At 62.8% G+C, this 19,560-nt stretch overlaps 1 protein-coding gene across 6 annotated transcripts; it reads right to left on the bottom strand.

Moving 5' to 3' along the window:
* Positions 1-69: 69 nt before the first annotated feature.
* Positions 70-13,144, bottom strand: TSPAN33 (tetraspanin 33). Of its 6 annotated transcripts, none has more exons than XM_062579791.1 (10): positions 10,652-11,544; positions 9,748-10,533; positions 6,252-6,309; positions 5,816-5,943; positions 5,033-5,107; positions 4,683-4,778; positions 3,974-4,102; positions 3,502-3,663; positions 1,691-3,055; positions 70-169 (listed from the first exon to the last, which is right to left on the bottom strand). In XM_062579791.1, the coding sequence occupies exons 2-9, from the start codon at positions 9,748-9,750 to the stop codon at positions 2,954-2,956; spliced, it is 753 nt and encodes a 250-aa protein (XP_062435775.1). In that variant the 5' UTR covers positions 9,751-10,533; positions 10,652-11,544; the 3' UTR covers positions 70-169; positions 1,691-2,953. The 6 variants fall into 6 exon arrangements, with proteins under 6 accessions (XP_062435775.1, XP_062435783.1, XP_062435758.1 ...); XM_062579799.1 differs by having other exon boundaries at positions 10,931-11,544; XM_062579774.1 differs by lacking the exons at positions 9,748-10,533; positions 10,652-11,544 and adding an exon at positions 13,040-13,144.
* Positions 13,145-19,560: the final 6,416 nt, after the last annotated feature.

The following is a 19,560-nucleotide window of genomic DNA, read 5'->3' as shown; positions in this document are numbered from 1 at the left end:
GGGAGCGCTGCCGGGGCGCGGAGGCGGCCGCCGGCGCGGGGCGGGGAGGGGGGGGAAAGTTACTTGTGGGGAGGAGGAGGAGTCACTTTTCTGGGGAGAAAAGTCGCTTTTCGGGGAGAAAAGTCACTTCGGGGAGGAGAAAAGTCACTTTTCTGGAGGAAAGTCGCCTCTGGGGGGAGAAAAGTTACTTTTGGGAAAGGGAAAGTCGCTTTTGGGGGGAGAAAAGTTGCCTTTGAGGGACAAAAGTCACTGGGGGGGGAGAGAAGTTGCTTTTGGCAGGGAAAGGGAGTTTTGGGGGGGGGGAAAAGTTGCTTTTTGAGGGGGCAGAAGTCACTTTGGGGAGCAAGAAGATACTTTTTGGACAGGAAAGTTGTTTGGGAGGAGAAGAGTTGTTTTTCTGAAGGGGGAAAGTTGCTTTTTAGGGAGAAAAGTCACTTTGGGGGGAGGAAACTTGCTTTTTTTGGGGGGGGAAGTTGCTTTTGGAAGGACAGAGTCACTTTTGGGGGGAAGATGACGCTTTGGGGGCAGACAAGTTGCTTTTCTGGGAGAAAAGCCACGGGGGGGGGGGGGGAGGGAGGAGAAATCACTTTCCCGGGAGGTAAGTCACTTCTTAGGGGGAGAAGAGTCACTTCTGGTGAGTGGGGAGTCACTTTTGAGGGGGGAGAAGTTACTTTTGGGGGAGAGAAGCCGCTTTGGGGGAAGGAACGGCCCCCGCTCTGGGGTTTGGCCTGGGCCAGCCAAGGAAAGAGTTTTAATCTAAAAAAGCAACAAAACCTCGTTCGAGGAGGAGGGTTCGGCCCCGCGGAGCGCGAGGCCGGGACGGGGAGCGGGAATTACCCGCAGGGTCGGCGGGAGCGGGCAGGCGGCCGGCGCTCCGGCGCTGGGCCGCGCACAAAGGCCCCGGCGCGGGGCCGGGCTCGGCCCGCCGGGGGCAGCCGGGAACGGGCCGCGCTCCCGCGCTGCTCCGGGCCGGCCCCGGCGGCGGGGAGGGGGGACGGGGAGCGACCACCCGCGCGCCGCCCCGCCGCCAGCTCCGGCATCCCAGCAAGCCGAGCGGAGCCGGAAAAAAGGGAAGGAAAAAAAAAAGCAAAAAAAGAAAAAAAAAAAAAAGCAACCACCCACCCACAGTTTGCGCTCGCTTGGAAAAGCGGCTGGGAATGCTGGGGCCGGCGTTCCCAGGAGGAAGGGAGGGAAGGGGGGAGCGGGGTGCAGCCCCCCCCCCGGGGGCCGGCGCCAGCACTCAGCTTCGCACGCCACGAGCAGAAAGTGGGTTTTGCAGGCCAGAAGTCGTGCAGGCTCTTCCCGAGCACGCCGCAGCCAGGCCGAGGCGGAGGAGGAGGAGGAGGAGGAGGAGGAGGAGGAGGAAAGGCGGCCGGAGGAGAGCAGGGCCTGGCGTCTCTCGTGCCTTCCCCAGCCGCTCCATGAGCCGACATTTCCCCACGCGGGGGATTCTCTGATGGCTACTACAGGGCTGTGTGCCGCCCTGCTTCGGGGTGCTAGCAGACTGCGGGGGGGGGGGTGCAACGCACAGGAGGATGCTGGCACCTCCCGGCCCTGGATCAAGCACCCCTGCGGTGCTGCTCCCGAGGGATTTAGGGCCAACATTTCCCCTCCCAACCCGAGCTCACTTCAGCCCGCCCACCCCCCCGCGGCGCAGCTCTGCCTCCCACCGCGCCAACCCCCAACTCACCACGGCAGAGCGCTCCGCACCTCCAGCCCCATCTCTCTTTATTCCCTGCGGAAGCAAAGGGAAAAACGTCCTGGTCGAGTTAATGAGAGCGCAGGACCACCGCGCGGGGGTTTACAGGCATCAGGAGGAGAGGGGGACGCGGCCCTGGCCGCAGGACAGCGCGAGCCAGGTACAGAGGCGGGCAGACTCCCCGAGAGGGAGCCCAGCGATGGCGCAGACCCTGCCTCGCCTCTGCCTTGAGCCAGCCTTGCTCAGAGCTGAAGGCAGCAGGGAGGCCGCGGGCCCACGCGGCGCGCGGATCAGGAGGGCACCACGACGCAGGCAGCACGGCCGAGCACGAAGCCGCCTGCTTCACGGGCGACCTGCGCCGCCAGGTCCCTCGGGACGGGCGGACAGGCTCGGGGCTGCACGCAGGAGCGGGCCACCAGAGACCCTCACGAAGCGGGTGCAGCAGCAGGGAGGGCTGGAGGGAGCACGGGCTCTGGGGCTGGCATCAGGCTCTCCCACAGGCTGCTGAAGGCACCGAGGCCGAGGTTGTGCATTTGGGGCCTGCAGCCCACCCCCAAAGTCCCCACACGTCCCCCTGCCCAGCGTAGCAGCTGGCGTGTGCGCAGGTTGGGGCATCCACAACCTCTTCAAGCCTCCGTCTTCCCTGCAAATCGCCCATCAGTTCTTCCTCCAGATCCACGGTTTCCTGGAGGAGGTGATGGAGAAACCACAACCCTCCCTGTGAGGGCTGGCTGCCCCGGGCATTGCCCTCCTCCTGGGGACCCAGCCAGACCTTCCCCTTCACTGCTCACCCCCAGATCTCCAATTAAAGTGGGGGTCAGGAGCCTCCACTCAGAAGCGGAGGAGCATCAGAGCCCAGTGGGGCTGAAACGCGATGAACCCTGGCCCTGCACAGGTCCACAGCCAAACCCTGCTCTCAGCACCCTCAGCAGCGGCTGCAGCAGCTCCGTGCCGCAAAGCCTGGAAACGAATCGCTCCAGTGCCGGGCTGCTTTAAAGAAAATAACCCCAAGCAAAGCGACTCCCAAAGTCCAAGAGTCACCAGTGAAGGAGGCCACTCTCCCATCTCCGGCCACAGGGGAGGTACAAAGGTTTGACCTTGCTCCAGGAGATGAGCCCCTCTCTAGAGGGCAAAGCCAGCAGCTGCCGGGAAGACGGGTCTCCTCTTCGCCCAAGCGTGTCCAACCAGCCCGCTGGGCTGCGGGTGGGCATGGGAAGCCTCCACGCCCGACGGAAGCGCTGGGCTCGCAGGGGCTCAGTACCAGGGATCTGCCCGGTGCTGCTGATTGTAGAGCTGCAGCTTGATCTGGTCTTTGATCTGGTTGACGAGGATCTGAGAGAGCAGGATGCCCACCAGCTGCGAGAGAGCAGAGGGTGCTGAGCGCCGCAGCCCACCCGGGGCCAAGGGATGCCCTCCTCACCCACAGCATCACCCGCTCCCATGCTTACGAGCGGTTCGTGTGGCCTGAGCTACGGACGTGCCCTCCGTTTGCCCAAGTTTATCCCACCTGAAATCCTGTCCAAGTTCCTAACCCATCAGCCCCAATGCCCTCCTTGCCCTTATCTTGGGGATGCAATTAGATGCATCATTAAGAATACCAAAGACATGCTGAGCAGGAAAGGGGGATCCGGAGGCAGCTGTGGGATGGTCCCTTCTCTCCACCGGATCTCAGGGATGCACCAAATGACCCTAGAAGCCAGGTGCTGCACCACCGATGCACCAGACAGCAAACGTAGCTGCAGAGCACGCTGGACACGCAGCGATGCCCAGGGCAGGCCATGGGGAGCAGGGCACCCCGGTACCTGGGGGATGGCCAGTCCCAGAGCGATGCCCCCCAGCAGGAAGAGGTTGCTGTGGATCCAGTTGACCAGCTTGTCGATGCAGCCGTTGGTGTAGATGAACTCGCTGGCCTCCAGGTAGTTCATGGCCTGCATGCCCCGGCCGCACATGGTGTTGATGACAGCCTGGGAGGAGACGCGGGACACAGAGGTGCTGGGGACATGATGCGCAGGAGCTGCAGGGTGAACCCTGCTCGTCCTGGGCACCATGACTCCCTCCGCCGGCAGCTGCTGGGAGCTCTGCCCTCGTCCACGTCCCCTCCATGCCATCCTGGTGTCTACCCTGTGCCACCCCCATCCCTCCCGCTCTGGGCTCCCCAAGGGCTCCAGCCCCTTTGCAGGGCCAGGCAAGGCTCTCCCACCTGCAGTGGCAGCAGGGACCCGCAGCCCCATCGGGACTGGCCACCGCCGGCGCGGGGCCCGAACACGCTCTCACCTCGTCAGAGGCTTGGAGGCAGCAGGAGAAAGGCACCGAGCACCGCTCGCGGCTGGGGTTGTCAACGGTGCAGTTGAAGTACATGTTCTGGGACCAGTCCTTGTAGGAGACCCCCCCGCAGCAGCTGAACTGCGGGAAAAGGCATGCGGCTGCTCCGCGGGGGAACGGGCCCGGCTCGGCCGCTCGCGGAGGAGAAGCCGGGCCGGCCCGCGCCAGGCGAGGGGCACCGCCGAGCCACGACACGCTGCGGGGGATTCTCACTGCTCCCAACCCTGCCCAACGTCCTCCAGCCAGTGCCATTAGCTGTGGCAGGGCCTCATCCATGCAGCCCTCCTGCTGCTCTCCTTGGGGGCTAGAAATCCCCTCCCAGTGCTACACCCATGGTTTCTACAGGCCTACGTAAACACCGGCTCTGACAGAGCTGCAGCAAAAAACTAAGAGTTTTTTCTCCTTTTCAAGCCAGTTTTCCCAACCACTGTTGGCCCCAGTTAGGGCTTCATGGTTAGTATCAAATTCTTTTGGGAAGAGCCACCTGGCATCTTGCATCCCTGCCCTGAGGACCCTGCATGTCCACATAGGCCAGCGACAGGGAGAGAGGCGAGACGCCGAAGAGCTGAGTGGCACAAGACTCCCAGGCCCAAGCCACCACCAGGGACGTGTCCCTGTCCATTGGAGGGGGGACCCCTGCCCAGCACGTCACCGCACACACCTCCTTCTGCCCAAAGTCAATGAGGTTCTGCAGGTCCAGGTCATCCCGGTAATGCACGATGGCGCCGTTGATGATCTCGCTCACCTTCCCGCGTGCCTGCGAGGTGGGGATGGAGGGATGGGATCGGCCATGTCCCCACCCCGTGATCCCAGGGCTCAGACCCATCGTCCCAACTCCAGTCCGAGGAGATGGTCTCACCCCAGCCCATACAGGGACTGGGTGCTCTCCCACCCCACACAAGCATGCCCATGTCCCTGAGCAAGAGTGGGCAGATGCAATGGACTGGTCCCCTCACCTCAGCTCACCCCGTGTCACTGCTGCTCCCCACCACTGGCCCGCCCCCACTGTACCTTGTCAGAGAAGACGAAGCCCAGCACACCAGCTGCCAGCTGCAGGAGGAAGACCACGGTCAGGCAGACGGAGAACTGTGGGCAGGAGGAAAGCATCAACAGGTGTCTCTGGGAGAGACGCTAACATGTTGCATGGTGCAGAGCTGGGGCACCCTGGCACTCACGGGGGGGGGGGGTGTTGATCCGGGCATCCCAGTGCTCACTGGGAGGGAGATCTGGGCACATTCCCACTCCCAGGATGGCAGAGCTGTGAACAGGGCTGGGAATGATCAGCACCATGCATGTCCGGCACAGCAATGAGGGATGGTTTGGGAACCCCAGAAGGGCAGGTGAGGCTGTTCGCAAAGAGCACTGGAGGAAACAGACAGGTCTCCCCCAGGACCAGGGCTCGGGGACAAAATTCTCCGTCTCTGGACGCTGCCTGCATCCGTCAGCTAGGGTGCACGGAGCAGGAGGCGGCTGCTGTGGGCATCTCTCTCCAGCAGCGACCTCCAGGCACAAATGAGCTCTGAGAACCAGCTGGAAGGGGTGACAAACTCTCCTCAGGGTGAGCACAGACTGGTCACCTCTGCCAGGAGACAGCACCTTCCCCAGAGCAGCACAGGGACCGGGTGCTGCTCTAAGCATGAGCCTCCCACCCCCAGGAGCCACAGCACCTTCGGGATTAGGGACATGCACCCAGGGGACCAAGAACAAGGGATGAGGGACTTGCACTAGCCAGCAAGACTCCAGATCTGCCATCGCTGGTGGCAGAAACCCTGGTGGGCGTCCCCGCGTACACACCGTCTGCAGCAGGCAGATGTTCTCCCGCAAGGAGCCGATGCAGCCACAGAAGGTGATGAGGAACATGAGGACGCCGACCACGATGAGCAGGATGGCAGGGTCCACAGCCAGGCAGGCCATCGCTGCCTCTGCCAGGAAGAGCTGTGAGCAGGAGCCCCTGGCCACAATCTCCTCCCCTCCCGGGGGCAACCACCACCCTGCCTGCTACTCCAACCGGGTCGGCCACAAGGGCCCCGGGTGCTTTGCCCAGATCCACAAGCTGTAGACAACACCCACAGGACACCAGTTCCCCTCCTGGCAGGGGACTGGGGAGGGGGACAGTCCCTGCAGGGGACCTCCTCGCTGGGGACAGGCACACTCCATCCCCATCGTCATGCCAACCCGGGATGGCCCGCGCTGCCCCTCCGCCACTCCCCGCACGGCCCCTCAGGCTCACCTGCGTGTTTCAGCAGCCGGGCGTAGACTCCCACCGCCACCATCACCATTGAGATCATCTGCGGAGCAGGACAAACGAGGGGACGTCACCCGCCAGGCAGCACCACTGTCCCACAGGTCCCCCTGGGTGCAGGGGTACACGGCCACCCCACCAGCCCTCCTCCACTAGAGATGGCTGGAGCCAGGGGCCAAGCATGTCAGACACAATAAACTCCCAAAACATGCCAATTTCAACAAAAAATCCCACCAAAACAGAGCCTTTGAGGAGACTGGTGCTTTCTACTGGGAGAAGAAAAAAGGGTTCTGGTTCCTTTCTACGAGGTTTTGGAGTGCAAAAAAATGTCAGTTTATAGGGCAACAGGTTAAAACAAGCAAAACCATCTCCCCAAAATAAGCAGAGGATGAGGAGGGGATGTTTTGCAGCTGAGCAGCAGTTTCAGAATGGAGCAGAGCAGCACCAGCCCCACTTTGCCATCCTCCTCCCAGCCCACATAGAAACCAGCGCCTGCCCGGAGGCCTCTCAGAGCTGCCATCAGCCACCCCGAGCATCTCAAGCGATTTCCATGTAACAGCAAATAAGTGAGGTACAGGTGTAAAAACCCAGGAGCCTCGCTGTGCCCCCTGAACACCACCAGCTTTAGAGGACCTACCACGGTCCTCTGTGGGGAATTTCCACCCTCTCTGCAGGAGCTGGCCTGTATTCCCTGCTGAGGCCACTTTCAACTACCCCTGAAAGGTCACAGCAATTGGGAAAGACTCATGAGGACTGGAAGAGAGCAACCATCACCTCATCATCAAGAAGAGCAGAGACAAGGATCCAGAGAACTTCTGGCTCGTTAGCCTCACCTTGATCCCTAGGAAGGTGATGGGGCAACTAACGCTGGATGCCATTTCTAGGCACATGAAGGACAGGAAGGTGAATGGGAGTAGTCAACGTAGGTGTACCAAGGGAGGCTGTCCTTAACAAACCTGACAGCCTTCTACAGCAAGACAACAGGCTTGGTGGACATGGAGAGAGCAGTGGATGCTTTTTATCTTAACTTCGATAATCCTTCCGACACTGTCTCCCATATAACACCCTCACAGACATACTGATGAGGTAGGAGCTGGTTGAGTGGTCATGGATGAGGTGGATTGAAACCTGGTTAAACTGCTGGACTCAGCGAGTTGTGATCAGTAGCACAAGCTCCAGCTGAAGATTAGTCACTACTGGTGTTCCCAAGGGGCTGATACTGGGGCCAGATCTGTTAAAACTTCAATAATGATGGTGGGACTGAATGTACCCACAGCAAATCTGCAGATGAGACAGAATTGGGAGGAATGGCTGACACAGCAGATGGCTGTGCTACTGTTCAGAGAGACCTCGACAGGCTGGAGAGATGGGCAGAGAGAAACCTCGTGAAGTTCAACATAGAGAAAGGCAAAGTTTCCTCCCTCTTTGGGGAGGAAAAACCCCAGGCATCAGGACAGGCTGGGGGCCAACCAGCTGCTGGAGAGCAGCTCTGCAGAGAAGGACCGGGGAGTTCTGGTGGACACCAAGCTGAGCATGAGCCAGCAATGCACTCTTGTGGCAAAGAAGGTCAACGGCACCTTGGGTTGCATTAGGCAGAGCACTGCCAGCAAGTTGAGGGAGGTGAACCTTCCCCTCAACTCTGCCCTACTGAGGCCACTTCTGGAGTGCTTGGTCCAACCCTGAGCTATCCAGAACAAGAAAGACATGGACCTACTGGCTGGAGCAAGTCCAGCAAGGCCACAAAGATGAAGGAACTGAGCGTCTCTCATATGAGGAGAGGCTGAGAGAGCTCAGACTGTTGATCCTGAAGAAAAGGCTCAGGGGGATCTTACCAATGTTTATACATATGTGAAGGGAGATGTGAAGAAGACATGGCCAGACTCTTCTCAGCTATGCTCAATGACAGGATGAGAGGCAATGGGCATAAACTGGAACACAGGAAATTTCACTTGAAAAGAAAAAAAAATACTACTTCTTCTGTGTTTAGCCACCCTCACAGTGCAGTTTCCCAGAGGTTGTAGAGTCTCCATCTTTGGAGATACCCAAAACCCTCACTGGACAGGGTCCTGCACAGCCTGCTCTAGGTAACCCAGCTGGAACAGCAGGTTGGACCAGATGATCTCCAGAGGTCCCTGCCAACCTCAACTGTGAGCACAAATTGAGGAGGTTGAACAGAGGGGGGAAACCTGAGCTGGAGCATCTGCAAGAACCAGGTCCTGCCAAGGGGACATACACAATGGTGTAACAGAGCCAGGGCCAGCACCAGCTCCGGCACACACTCCTGCAGCAGTGGCCAGGTTGGAGAGTGGTGTGGGGTGCAGAGCAACAGCAGGCTGCGTTCGGTCACCGCAGCACCCTCCACGGCCTCAGTCTCCCCAGCCACACACCAGTATCATGTTGGGGCAGGGCTGTGGATAAAACCCCTCTCCGCTTGCTGGGGCAGGATAGCAGTGCCAGGATCCTGGCCAGGACCCAGCAGTGAGTGAACCACTTCATGGGAGATGTAGGGGACAGGTCAGAGACATTGGGACAACGCAGAGACCATCATCCAGTTTCAGCAGTAGGCACAAGCTGCTCGCAGCTCTGGGCTCTCCCACGCGCCCCGGCATTTCCAACCAGCCCGATTCACAGGCGTGTTAACTGGCACCCAAGGCACACAGAGGATTTGTCACCCGAAGAAGGATGGTTATTCTTTCTCCAAGGGGAGGTTTGCAAAGCTCTGGACTTCTCGGGCCTGCTCCTGCACCATCCCCCAGCCCAGCTGGCGGCAGCTCCCTTACGGGAGGCGCTTCACCCCATTTCAACCAAAACAGGCGGAAGGCGACTGCCCCAGCACAGAGCACCCTGGGTAACACTGAGGGAAGAGGAACCGTCGAGCCGACACAGATCTGGCCGGGATGCGGCCAAATGTGTCCCAGTGGGGCCAGGGACCAGGGCCTGGCCCCCACTATGCACCCTGCTGTTCTGGGCACTGGAGAGGATGGAGGATCCTCATCCCCAAAAAAGGCTCTTGGGGAAGCAACAAGTGTCCTGTGACTAAAAAGAAAAAAGAAAGCCAAGATCTGAGCAGCAAGGCAGCCCTGGACATCCCCCGCCCCCACAGTCACTGTGAGACACCCCAAGGAGGGACAAATTTGGAGAATCAGCACAGGGGAAAGAGAAGCAGCAGCAGATGAACGGGGAAGAAAAGCAGAGAAGGAAACCCAACCAGTTGAGTCAGGGCTTTCGAAAAGGAAGCAAAAGCAAGTCAGGCAGCACAAGGGAGAAGGGGAGGTTTGCAGGAGGCAAATGCGGAGACCCCGCTTTCTGCTTTAGATGGACACTGCTCAGGTGAGGTGCTCCAGAGCCTCTCCAGGGTTGCTAGGTCTTTATAAAGTCCTCAGAGCTTCAGCATTTTTTGTAGTAAAAGCCCAGTTCTCCTCACCAGACGCCTTCCGCACCCTGCTGGGGGGGAGGGAAGCTTAAGCTATCAGACTTCACTGACCATAGTGCTCCTATCACCAGGGCTGGGGCAGGTCAGATCCAGGATGAGATTTCACCTCTTGGCGCTCCTCCAGAGAAGTTAATAATCACCACCACCCTGGCTGCCCAAGCTGCAGAGCAGATACCCACTCGCCCTGTCTGCTGCTTTAGTCCGTTCAAAGTGCCGTACAAAAGACCTTAGGACCTGATACTCGGAAAAGCCCACGTTTGGGACGTCAGAGACCCTCCTGGGCAGGCTTAGCGCAGGGTTTCCCAGGAGATGCTGTGCCTCTCTGGCTGGCCTCTGGCAGGCGATTTCAGGCACCCAGCGCGGCACTAACGGCTGAACCAGCAGCTCTGCGCTTCTCTTCGCGGCTCTCCGAGGCTGCCGGCTGCGAAGGATCCAGAGCGGGCCCTCCCAGCAGGCATCCTGCTCTGGAGGAGAAATCGTGGCACAGCATCCCTCTCCGGACACAAGCCAGCCTCCTTCCGCCAGCGGATCTCATTACAGCCACAAGGTGAGGACGTCACGTCCACGGCGCTGGGCTGGCCCAGGCTGTTTCTCCCAGGGCGGCTCCTGGCCTCTGCTCTGAGCTCATTACGCCTGGGCTCAGCACAGGTGCTGCTCCGGGGCTATATACAGCACTGTAATCTGTGTCTGGAGGCTGCGGCGTGCCCTTCCCCAGAGGCTGCTGGAGGTGCCGTAATGCAATTAGCCGCACAGTAGGGACCAAAGCCAAGGGCTTTCTCATTCATCTGGCAAAGATCACCGACTTGTAGCTCAGGGCCAGGGATCTGCTCACACCAGCTGAGAAGAGAGAAGTTGTTACATGCCACAGCCCTGCTGCAGCTGCCAGTCCCACCTCGGCTAACCCAGATACGTGGCAGGAAAGCCCCAGCCTGCCATGCTGCTCCTGGGACCTTACCTTCCCCCTTTTATCTTTGCCTTTTGCTATAGCAGGGCATTCCCTATTTTCTCCTCCTCCCAATACAGGAAAAAGAGAGAAGAGATTGAGCCAACAACTTAACGCATAAGATATGCTGCACAGGAAAGTGCCCGATCGGTAACGCAGTAACGCATCTGGCCGTGGCTGCGCGTGCAGAGCCGTGCAGCGAGCTGTGCCACGCGCCAGCCAGCCCGGGCCTCTGCCTCACTCCCTCCTGCGGCCCTCGCTGTCCTCCACTTCATCCTGCCTCTTCCTTACGCATCCCCGCTCCGAATGGATCAGCCGGGTGCTCCGTTTCCAGCATCCTGGGGCGCGAGGGTCGAGGCGGCGCCGGTTCACGTCGCAACCCCAGCGAGCGGCAGGGGAACAAGGCAGCCTTTCACATCCCAGGCGTGCTGGCTGCGGCTCCCGTTCCCTCTGCACCTACAGATCTTGCTGGGAAACTCGCAGGAGTGCAGCTGGTCAGGCTGATCCACAAGGGAAAGGTGCCTGCAGGGACCTGTCAGCACCCAGCAAGGGTGCTAGGATCCAAGCAATGACCTGAGACACCATCCACAGGGCCCTCTTTGACCTTGCAAAGGCTTTTTCATCCCTGCCTGTTCCCAGCCACAGCAACGAGACTGAGCTTGTGCAGCCCCGGTGTTTGCTGCTCCAGCCCACAACCCCGCTCCGATCTATCACTGTGGCAAAACATCCTTGACACAGAGGTAGCATGGACCCCTGATGCCCACATGCCCAGCACTGGCCCCAGAAGCTGCAGCCCCCTGGAGAGTGGGAGACCCAGAGGTGAACCCAGCAGAGACCAGCTGCCTCCAGTGCGCCCCAGCGTCTAGGACTGTGTGTGTCCGCCTCTAACACAGGGTTCGGAAATCCCATCCCTGGGTCTCTGAACTCACCCCAGCTCCAGGGTCAACTGGAGTTAACGCACTGGGCTGCGATGGAAACATCAGCACATCGTTCCCGTAGCAGCGCCAGCCACATCTGAGAAGTTGGCAGCGTCCGCACGGAGCTCTCGACACATGCCCCAGGGAAAGTCATTTGGAAAGGCCAACACGCACGTGAAAAAATCATTTCCTGAGCCTGCAGACTAACGCAGGGGGCAAACAAACCGCGAAGTGCTGACTGCTGCCGGCACCCAGCAGATCCAGTCCTGCAGGACAGCCCGGAGCAGCGTTTCCGATCCCTGCGGTCTGGGGGACCTGCCTTGTCCCTGGGACACACCAGAAAATGAGACTAGATGGCAACGCAGAGGCAAAGCGACCAATACCTCCCCGGCACAGAAGGAGCCATGCAGCAAAAGGGACTGAAGACTTTAACTCCGCCGTGCTGCCGTCACCCACATTTCAGGGGAAACGGTCACACTTCCCTTTCTGCAGCTGGGTTTTTTCGAAGGGCAATGCAAGGCAGCGAGGACATGCTCTTCCCTCTTTCAGGGCTCCCTAGATGCCTCAAAAGCCCACGGGGGCTCCCCATAGCACCCCTTTGCCCCACAGCGCTGGGGAGGGGGGACAGTGCTGAGGCAAGCCAAGGATGGCACTGTCCCGAGCAGGATGCCAGTGCTCCCAGCCCCAGGGTGCCGCATGTCTTTGGGGGTAAAGCACAGATCCCAGTGCTGCTTGGCCCCCCGAGACCAGGGGAGCAGAGCAGTAGATACCTCAAAAGCAGGGTCTGGGGGGAGGATGGGCAGGGGGACAGTCACCACTGGGGACACTCCTGGGGCTGTGCACGGCTGCCTGTGTGCTCTAGGGTGGGGACAAACCCCCAGAATGGGGCCCCCGTTCAGCCCCACAGGGACAGGGGACCCCCAGTCCCCCAGATCATGACTAGACCCCCGTGAACCCTAATGGGTCAGGGGCCTTAGTCTGTCCCCAGTATAAGAGGGGGCCCTGACACTTGGGGGGCCCAGTGAGCCACGGAGGAATAGGGGAGCCCCAGGACGGGGGGGGGGGGGGTGCCCCAGACCCCTGGATCATGGGGAGACCCCTGTAAGCCCCTATGGGTTGGGGGAGCCCCTCCACCCAAGGAGGGGGGGATCCCAAACCATGGGGAGCCCCTGAGGTCGTGGTGGCCATGAGCCCTCATGAATTATGGGGGCTCAGATCCCTCCCAGGACAAGCCCCCCCCCCCAGAGCCCTCCCCCACCCCAAAGCAGGGGCGACCCCAGACCATCGCGAGCCCCTGAGGTCAGCGCAGGCCAATGAGCCCCCACGGGTCAAGGTGCCCCAAACCCCCCCCCAAACGAGGGGGCCCCCAAGGAGGGGGTGTCCCAGACCACGGGGAGCCCCTGAGCTCGGCGGGGGCCCGTGAACCCCCCCCCCGGGCTAGGGGGGCCCAGACACCCCCCCCCCCCCGCGGCCCCGCACTCACCCAGAACAGCATGTTGAAGAAGAAGAGCACGTACTTCACCACCGGGCTCACGAACGAGAAATCGTCCCCGTGCGGCGTCGCGCCGCCCGCCGCGCGCCGCGCCATGGCCCCGCCGCGCCGAGCCGAGCCGAGCCGAGCCGAGCCGAGCCGGGCCGGACAGAACCGCGCCGAGCCGCGCCGAGCCGCGCCGGACAGAACCGGGCCAGGCCGGGCCCCGCCGAACCCCGCCGGGCTGGAGCCCACCAGGCTCGACCGGGTCCGCCCCGGTCCCGGCGGCGCCGCCGCCGAACCCGCCTCCTCCCCCCCCGCGGCGAGCGCGACCGGAGCAGCTGGAGCCCGCGAGCGCCCCGCCCCCTCCCCTTCGCCGCCCGCTCATTGGCCCGCCTTCCGCTCGCCGCTTTTCCTATTGGCTGCCCGCCTCGCCACTCAGAGCCGGCTTGTTTCCTCTTCGGAATGTTGTGTAGCGCCGCAGCACCTGTTCGCAGCGCCCCGCCGCTCTTAAAGGGCCAGCACCCATGAGTACCCCCCCCGCCGCTCTTAAAGGGCCAGCGCTCCCCCGGCCGCTCTTAAAGGGCCAGCACCCATGAGTACCCCCCCCGCCCCTCTTAAAGGGCCAGCGCTCCCCCCGCCGCTCTTAAAGGGCCAGAGCTCCCTCGGCCGCTCTTAAAGGGCCAGCGCTCCCCGGACGCTCTTAAAGGGCCAGCATCCATGAGAAACCCCCTCCTTAAAGGGCCAGCGCCCCCGAACGGACCTCCCAGGCTGCTCTTAAAGGGCCAGCACCCATGAGTACCCACCCCCCCCGCCGCCGCTTTTAAAGGGTCAGCGCTCCTCCCTCCCCCCCGCCGCTCCTAAAGGGCCAGCGCTCCCCCGGCCACTCTTAAAGGGCCAGCATCCATGAGTACCCCTCCCTGGCCGCTCTTAAAGGGCCAGCATCCATGAGTACCCCCCCCCCGCCGCTCTTGAAGGGCCAGCACTTCCCCGGCAGCTCTTAAAGGGCCAGCACCCATGGGTACTCCCCCCCCCCCCCGCGCTCTTAAACGGTCAGAGCTCCCCCAGTCACTCTTAAAGGGCCAGCACTCATGAGCGCCCCTCCGCTCTTAAAGGGCCAGCACCCATGAGTACCCCCACCACCACTCTTAAAGGGCCAGCGCCCCTGAACGGCCCTCCCAGGCCGCTCTTAAAGGGCCAGCACCCATGAGTACTCCGCCTCCCCCCCCCCCGCCGCTCTTAAAGCGACAGAGCCCTGAGCCCCCCCCCCCGCCGCTCTTAAAGGGCCAGCACCTCTCTTTCCTGGGAGGGCAGGGGAAGGGCTGCAGATATGGGCACAGGCCCCGGCCGCGGGGGAGGCAGTTCCCTTGGCCCTGGAGGCTCCGGAACATGGCCAGGATTGTGGCCTATGGATGGGCAGGGGAACTGGCACTCCTGCCCCTTCGTCTGCTTTCCTGCTCCGAGGGGCCCGGGGTGTGGGACACCCCACCACAGAGCAGCAGCCTCACAGGGACCCCGCCGGGGGCCGGCAGGAGGCCGTCTCCGGGCTCGGCATGCCCTCAGCATCGGTCATGTGGGGGGGTCCCGGAGGAGGTGGCTCCTGCGTGGCTCCAAAGACCACGAGACTGCCGATAAACGGGGAAATCGGAGAGCCAACGCGGGAAGAGCGAGCTTCCCCTCGCCCCGCGCCGGCAGCGCCGCCGTGCCTGAGGAGCCCCGCGCACACGCTCGGGCGTGCACGCACACGTGCACACGTGTGTACTTCTGGATGCATGTACATACATATACACACATGCACTTGGGGATGCACACACATGTGCATATGCTCGTGAATGCACTCGCACGGATAAACATGTGTGCTCTCACGGATGCACACGCACACGTGGAGATACATGCACTTGTGGACGCACATGCACATGTGTTTGCTCATGGATGCATGGGGATGCACACACACACATGCACAGGCATGCACGTGTGGATGCACTCATACATGCATGCACACACGGATGCACACACACGCACATGTGCCACGAGCGTGTTTGCACTGACAGCAGCCGGTACCACGCGGGGACCGAGGGCTCGAGGCTGCCTGCCGGGCGCTCGGGCGCCGGAGGGGCAGCACGGGCGCCGCACGGGGTCCGGCTCCGGCGGGCGCTCCAGCGGCGGCCCCCGCCGCGGACGGATCCGGCCCAGCCGGCGCATCCGCGGTGAGCCCGGATGGGAACGTCGGCCCCGCGGAGCTGCCCGGAGGCGCGAGCCAGGTGCGGGGCCGGGGACCCGCTGCCGCGTGGCTGCTGGTGTTTGAGGAGGAGCGGCGAGCCGGAGCCGCGCAGGGCTGTCGGCGCGGGCATCACCCCAGGGGCCCGTGTGGGACCTGCGCGTCCACCCACCACGTCCGCACGCCCGCTGTCCGCTCTGCACGTCCACCCACCAGATCCACACGGCCACCCGCCAGATCCACACGTCCCTCCACCAGCTCTACATGTCCATCCATCAGCTCTACACGTCCACCTGCCAGATCTATATGTCTACTGTCAGCTCTACACGTCCATCCATCAGATCCATGCATCCACCCACGAGATCTACACACTCCCATCAGATCTATTCATCCATCCATCAGATCTACATGTCCACTGTCAAATCTACATGTCCACTGATCAGATCCACGCATCCACCCACCAGATCTACACGTCCATCCATCAGATCTACACGCTCACTGTCAGATCCACACATCCACCCATCAGATCTACACATCTGCCCATCAGATCTACGTGTCAGCTATGAGATCTACACATCCACCCATCAGCTCTCCACGTGCACCCATCAGCTCCACCCAGCCCCCGGCCCCTCTGTACTTCCACCCATCCGATCTCCAGCACAGCGTGGCACTCCGGGTGCTGCTCTCACTTCCCTGCCCATCACAACACCCTGGGTGACCAGCGAACCTGCCCTTCCCTGCGCAGGGACGTGGCCAGCGCCTCCCCGGGGCCATGGCGACACGTAGGGGCACTTGTGCCTGGTATTTTCCGGAAAACCACACCAAACCAGGCACTCTTAAACGAGAAGGGAGCTGCGCTGGAGTCTTCGCAGTCACTGCTGGAGAAGGACAGCAACGACTTTTTACAGCCCTCCCGCCCCGAGTGAGATACCCCGCGTGCCGCCACGTCCCGCCGCGCCGGGCAAGGCGCGCTGCTGCTGACGCAAAACACGGCGCCCTTAATACGGCCTATCCTGAACGCGCCGCGGGGCCCTCGGAGGCTCCCCCGGCCCCCCGGCCTGGGCCTCGTGGGAACCTCCATGGTGGGGACACGAGGACCCAGCCCCAGAGGTCGCCGGCGCCGGGCAGGACCACCTTCAGCATCGGATGAGGTCACTTAGGGCCTGGGGCCACCTCCATGGCCACCACCCTGTCCAGTGTCCAACAGGGGCACCCAGTTTGCCAGGGCTGCAGCCAGTGGGATGCTGCTGCCTGTGGGACACTGCTGCCCATGGGACACTGCTGCTGGTGGGACACCACTACCCATGGGATGCTGCTGCCGTGGGGCACCACTGCCCATGGGACACCACTACCCATGGGATGCTGCTGCCGTGGGGCACCACTGCCCATGGGACACCACTACTCATGGGATGCTGCTGCCATGGGACACCACTGCTGGTGGGACATCACTACCCATGGGATACTGCTGCCCATGAGACACCCCGGTCTGTGGGACACTGCTGCTGGTGGGACACTGCTCAGTTCCATGGGGTCCCTTCTGCAGCTGTGCCCAGCTGTGCCCAACACCCCTGTGCCCAGGCCTATGGGTCCCCGCCCCAGCTGTGTCCGACACCCCCATCCCACCCTGTGCAGCGCGGCGGCAGCATGGGGCAGGTGCCTCTGGGCCCTGCACAGCTCTGGGAGTGTCAGCCCCTCGCAGCCCCCTCTGCGCAGGCGATTCGGGGTGCAGACATGTGCGGCGGCTCCAGGGCCACCTGGGGTTGGGCTCCTCTCCACCGCGGAGCCCTGGGGCTGCCTCCTGTCGAGCTGCCGGAGGTTCGTTTTCCTGCCAGCAACGGGAGGCCGTGAAGGACCCACCTGAGACCTGAAGCGTTACGTTGCAGTGAACAAGTTCCTTGTCCTCCCAGAAAACCACCCTGGCAGAGCAGCTTCCTGCGTCGTTCGGCGTCAGGCCCCGCAGCTGCAGGACGGCCGCGCTGCGCCGCAGCTCCTCGGGAAGGAACCTCTGCCAGGCGAGCTGGTCCGCGCCGCCGAAGCTGCGAACCACCTTCTCGGCCACCATCTCCCAGTTGCCCACAGTGGTGGGCAAGGGGCTGTGCTGTGTGGGAGAGAGCAGCTGAAGAACACGGCCTCACCCTCCAAGCTGCTCATGGAAACATCCACACGGCCTGGGGGAGAGGAACCAGACTCAGGGTTGGCCTGTGCTGCAGCCCAAGCTTCGAGCTCCATGGACCGTCCCCGTCACCCTCCCCCAGGGACCCGCACAGCTCCAGCCTGGCTTGGGAGAGCCGGAAGGCTGCGGCAAGCACCATACATGCCCACAAAGAGGATGCATTTGCTCAAATGGCTCCCACCAAAAATTACATCTCAGTAGGTTGCATCCACTCAACCTTCATTCTTTTCCCAACCCACCTTTCCAGCTTGGAGGAGAACCACAGGGGCACATTGGCTCATGGTTAACTTGTCCACCAGCACTCCCAGGTCCTTCTCTGCAGAGCTGCTGTCCAGCAGGTCAGCCCCCTTGTACTGGTGTCTGGGGCTATCCCCCCCCACTCCCTCCAAAGGAGCAGCACCCTGCGCTTCCCTGTGTCGAGCTTCAGGAGGTTCCTCTCTGTGCATCTCTCCAGGCTGTCGAGGTGCCTCTGGATGGCAGCACAGCCCTCCAGTGTCTCCTCCCGGCTCGGCCGCATCAGTAACTTGCCGAGGGGGCACCCTGTCCCTCGCCCAGGGGGCCGGACTGATGGGACTAGGGGGGAACCGGAGCACCCTGGGCCGGGCTGGTGGAACTGGAGGGAGACTGGCAGCACCCTGGGCCGGGCTTGGGGGGAGGGGGAGTGATGGAGCATCCTGGGCGGGCTGGTGGGACTGGTGGAGCTGGGAGCACCCTGGGCCAGGATGGACTATTAGAGGTTGGGAGGCACCTCTGGAGCCTAGAGCAGGTTGTCCAGATCCATGTCCTGCAGCTTTTGAGATCTCCATGGACGGAGGCTCTGCAACCTCTCTGAGCATCTGCTTCCACATTGTTTTCCTCCGTTCAGCTGCCATCTCTGGTGTTCCCGTTTGGCCCGTTGACCCTCATACGGCTCCCAGACTAACGGGACAGGGCAACCAGGCCTGGCCCAACCCGGGGGGCACCACTAGGCAAGGGTCCAGTTAATGAGACCCCTCTGGGCCAGGATAATGGGCCAGGAGACGTGGGGACCCCACTGGGCTGGGATGACAGGGCTGGGTGGGCCGAGGGGGCCCCGTTGGGCTGGGATAACGGGGATGGGGGGGATGCAGGGACCCCTCTGGGCTGGGATAATGGGGCCAGGAGATGTGGGAGCCCCGTTGGGCTGGGACAATGTGGCCAAGAGACAAAGAGGACCCTACTGGCCCGGGATAATGGGCCTGGGAGGGGGGCCAAGGGGGCCATGCTGGCCCAGGATTACAGGACCAGGAGACAAGGGGGCCCTGTTGGCCCACGATAATAGGACTCAGGGGGCTGAGGGGGCTCCGCTAGCCCGGGATAAAGGAGAAGCAGGGGCCCCTGGACTGGGATAACAGGGATGGGGGGGAGTGAGGGCCCTGCTAGCCTGGGATAACAGGGCCAGGAGATGCGGGGGCCCCTGGCCTGGGATAACGGGGCCGGGAGGGGCAAGGGGGCCCCACTGGCCCGAGATAAAGGAGAAGCAGGGGCCCTGCTGGCCCGGGATAATGGGGATGGGGGAGACATGAGGGCCCCACTAGCCCAGGATAACGGGGCTGGGAGACACGGGATAACAGGGCCTGGGGGGACAAGGGGGCGCCACTGGCCCGGGATAACGGGGCCGGGGGGACAAGGGGGCGCCGCTGGCTCGGGATAACGGGGCCGGGAGACGCGGGGGCCCCTGGCCCGGGATAGCGGAGCCGGGGGGACAAGGGGGCGCCGCTGGCCCGGGACAGCGGGGCCGGGGGAGGGGGCGGGAGCGCGGCGCGCCGCGGCCGCGCGCACAATGGCGGCCGGGCGGGTCCCGGAAGCGGCGGCCGGAAGCGGCGCGCGGCGGCCGGTCGCTTCCCGCCCGCTTCCCCGTCCCGCGCGCGGCGCGCGGCGGCGCCCGGGCCGCTTTGGGCGTCGCACCGACCGGAAACGCGGCGCGGCGGTTCCGGGCGGCGCGGGTGGCCGGTTGGCGCCTGGCGGGCGGGCGGCGGCGCGGGAGGGAGGGAGCGAGAGGGGAGGAGGGAGCGAGAGGGGGGGAGGGAGCGAGAGGGCGGCGGCGGCGCGGGGCGGCGCGGCGCGGGGCGGGGCGGCGCGGGCGGCGGAAGCGGAACGCGCGGCGCGGCGCGTGTTTCCGGC

The sequence above is a fragment of the Rhea pennata genome, chromosome 1 (genome assembly GCF_028389875.1).
Source record: "Rhea pennata isolate bPtePen1 chromosome 1, bPtePen1.pri, whole genome shotgun sequence".
In the NCBI taxonomy this organism is placed as follows: Eukaryota; Metazoa; Chordata; class Aves; order Rheiformes; family Rheidae; genus Rhea; species Rhea pennata.
Note: the sequence above shows the minus strand (reverse complement) of the source record. Positions and strands in the feature narration are given on the sequence as shown.

What these genes read in the sequence shown, in the direction of transcription:
- TSPAN33 (XM_062579774.1), bottom strand. Translation starts at nt 13,144, where the DNA reads ATGGCGCGGCGCGCGGCGGGCGGCGCGACGCCGCACGGGGACGATTTC. An exon ending in TCTTCAACATGCTGTTCTGG is followed by an intron (nt 6,310 to 13,039) that starts GTGAGTGCGGGG and finishes CCTGCTCCGCAG; the next exon opens with ATGATCTCAATGGTGATGGT. An exon ending in TTGACTTTGGGCAGAAGGAG is followed by an intron (nt 4,103 to 4,682) that starts GTGTGTGCGGTG and finishes CTTTTCCCGCAG; the next exon opens with TTCAGCTGCTGCGGGGGGGT.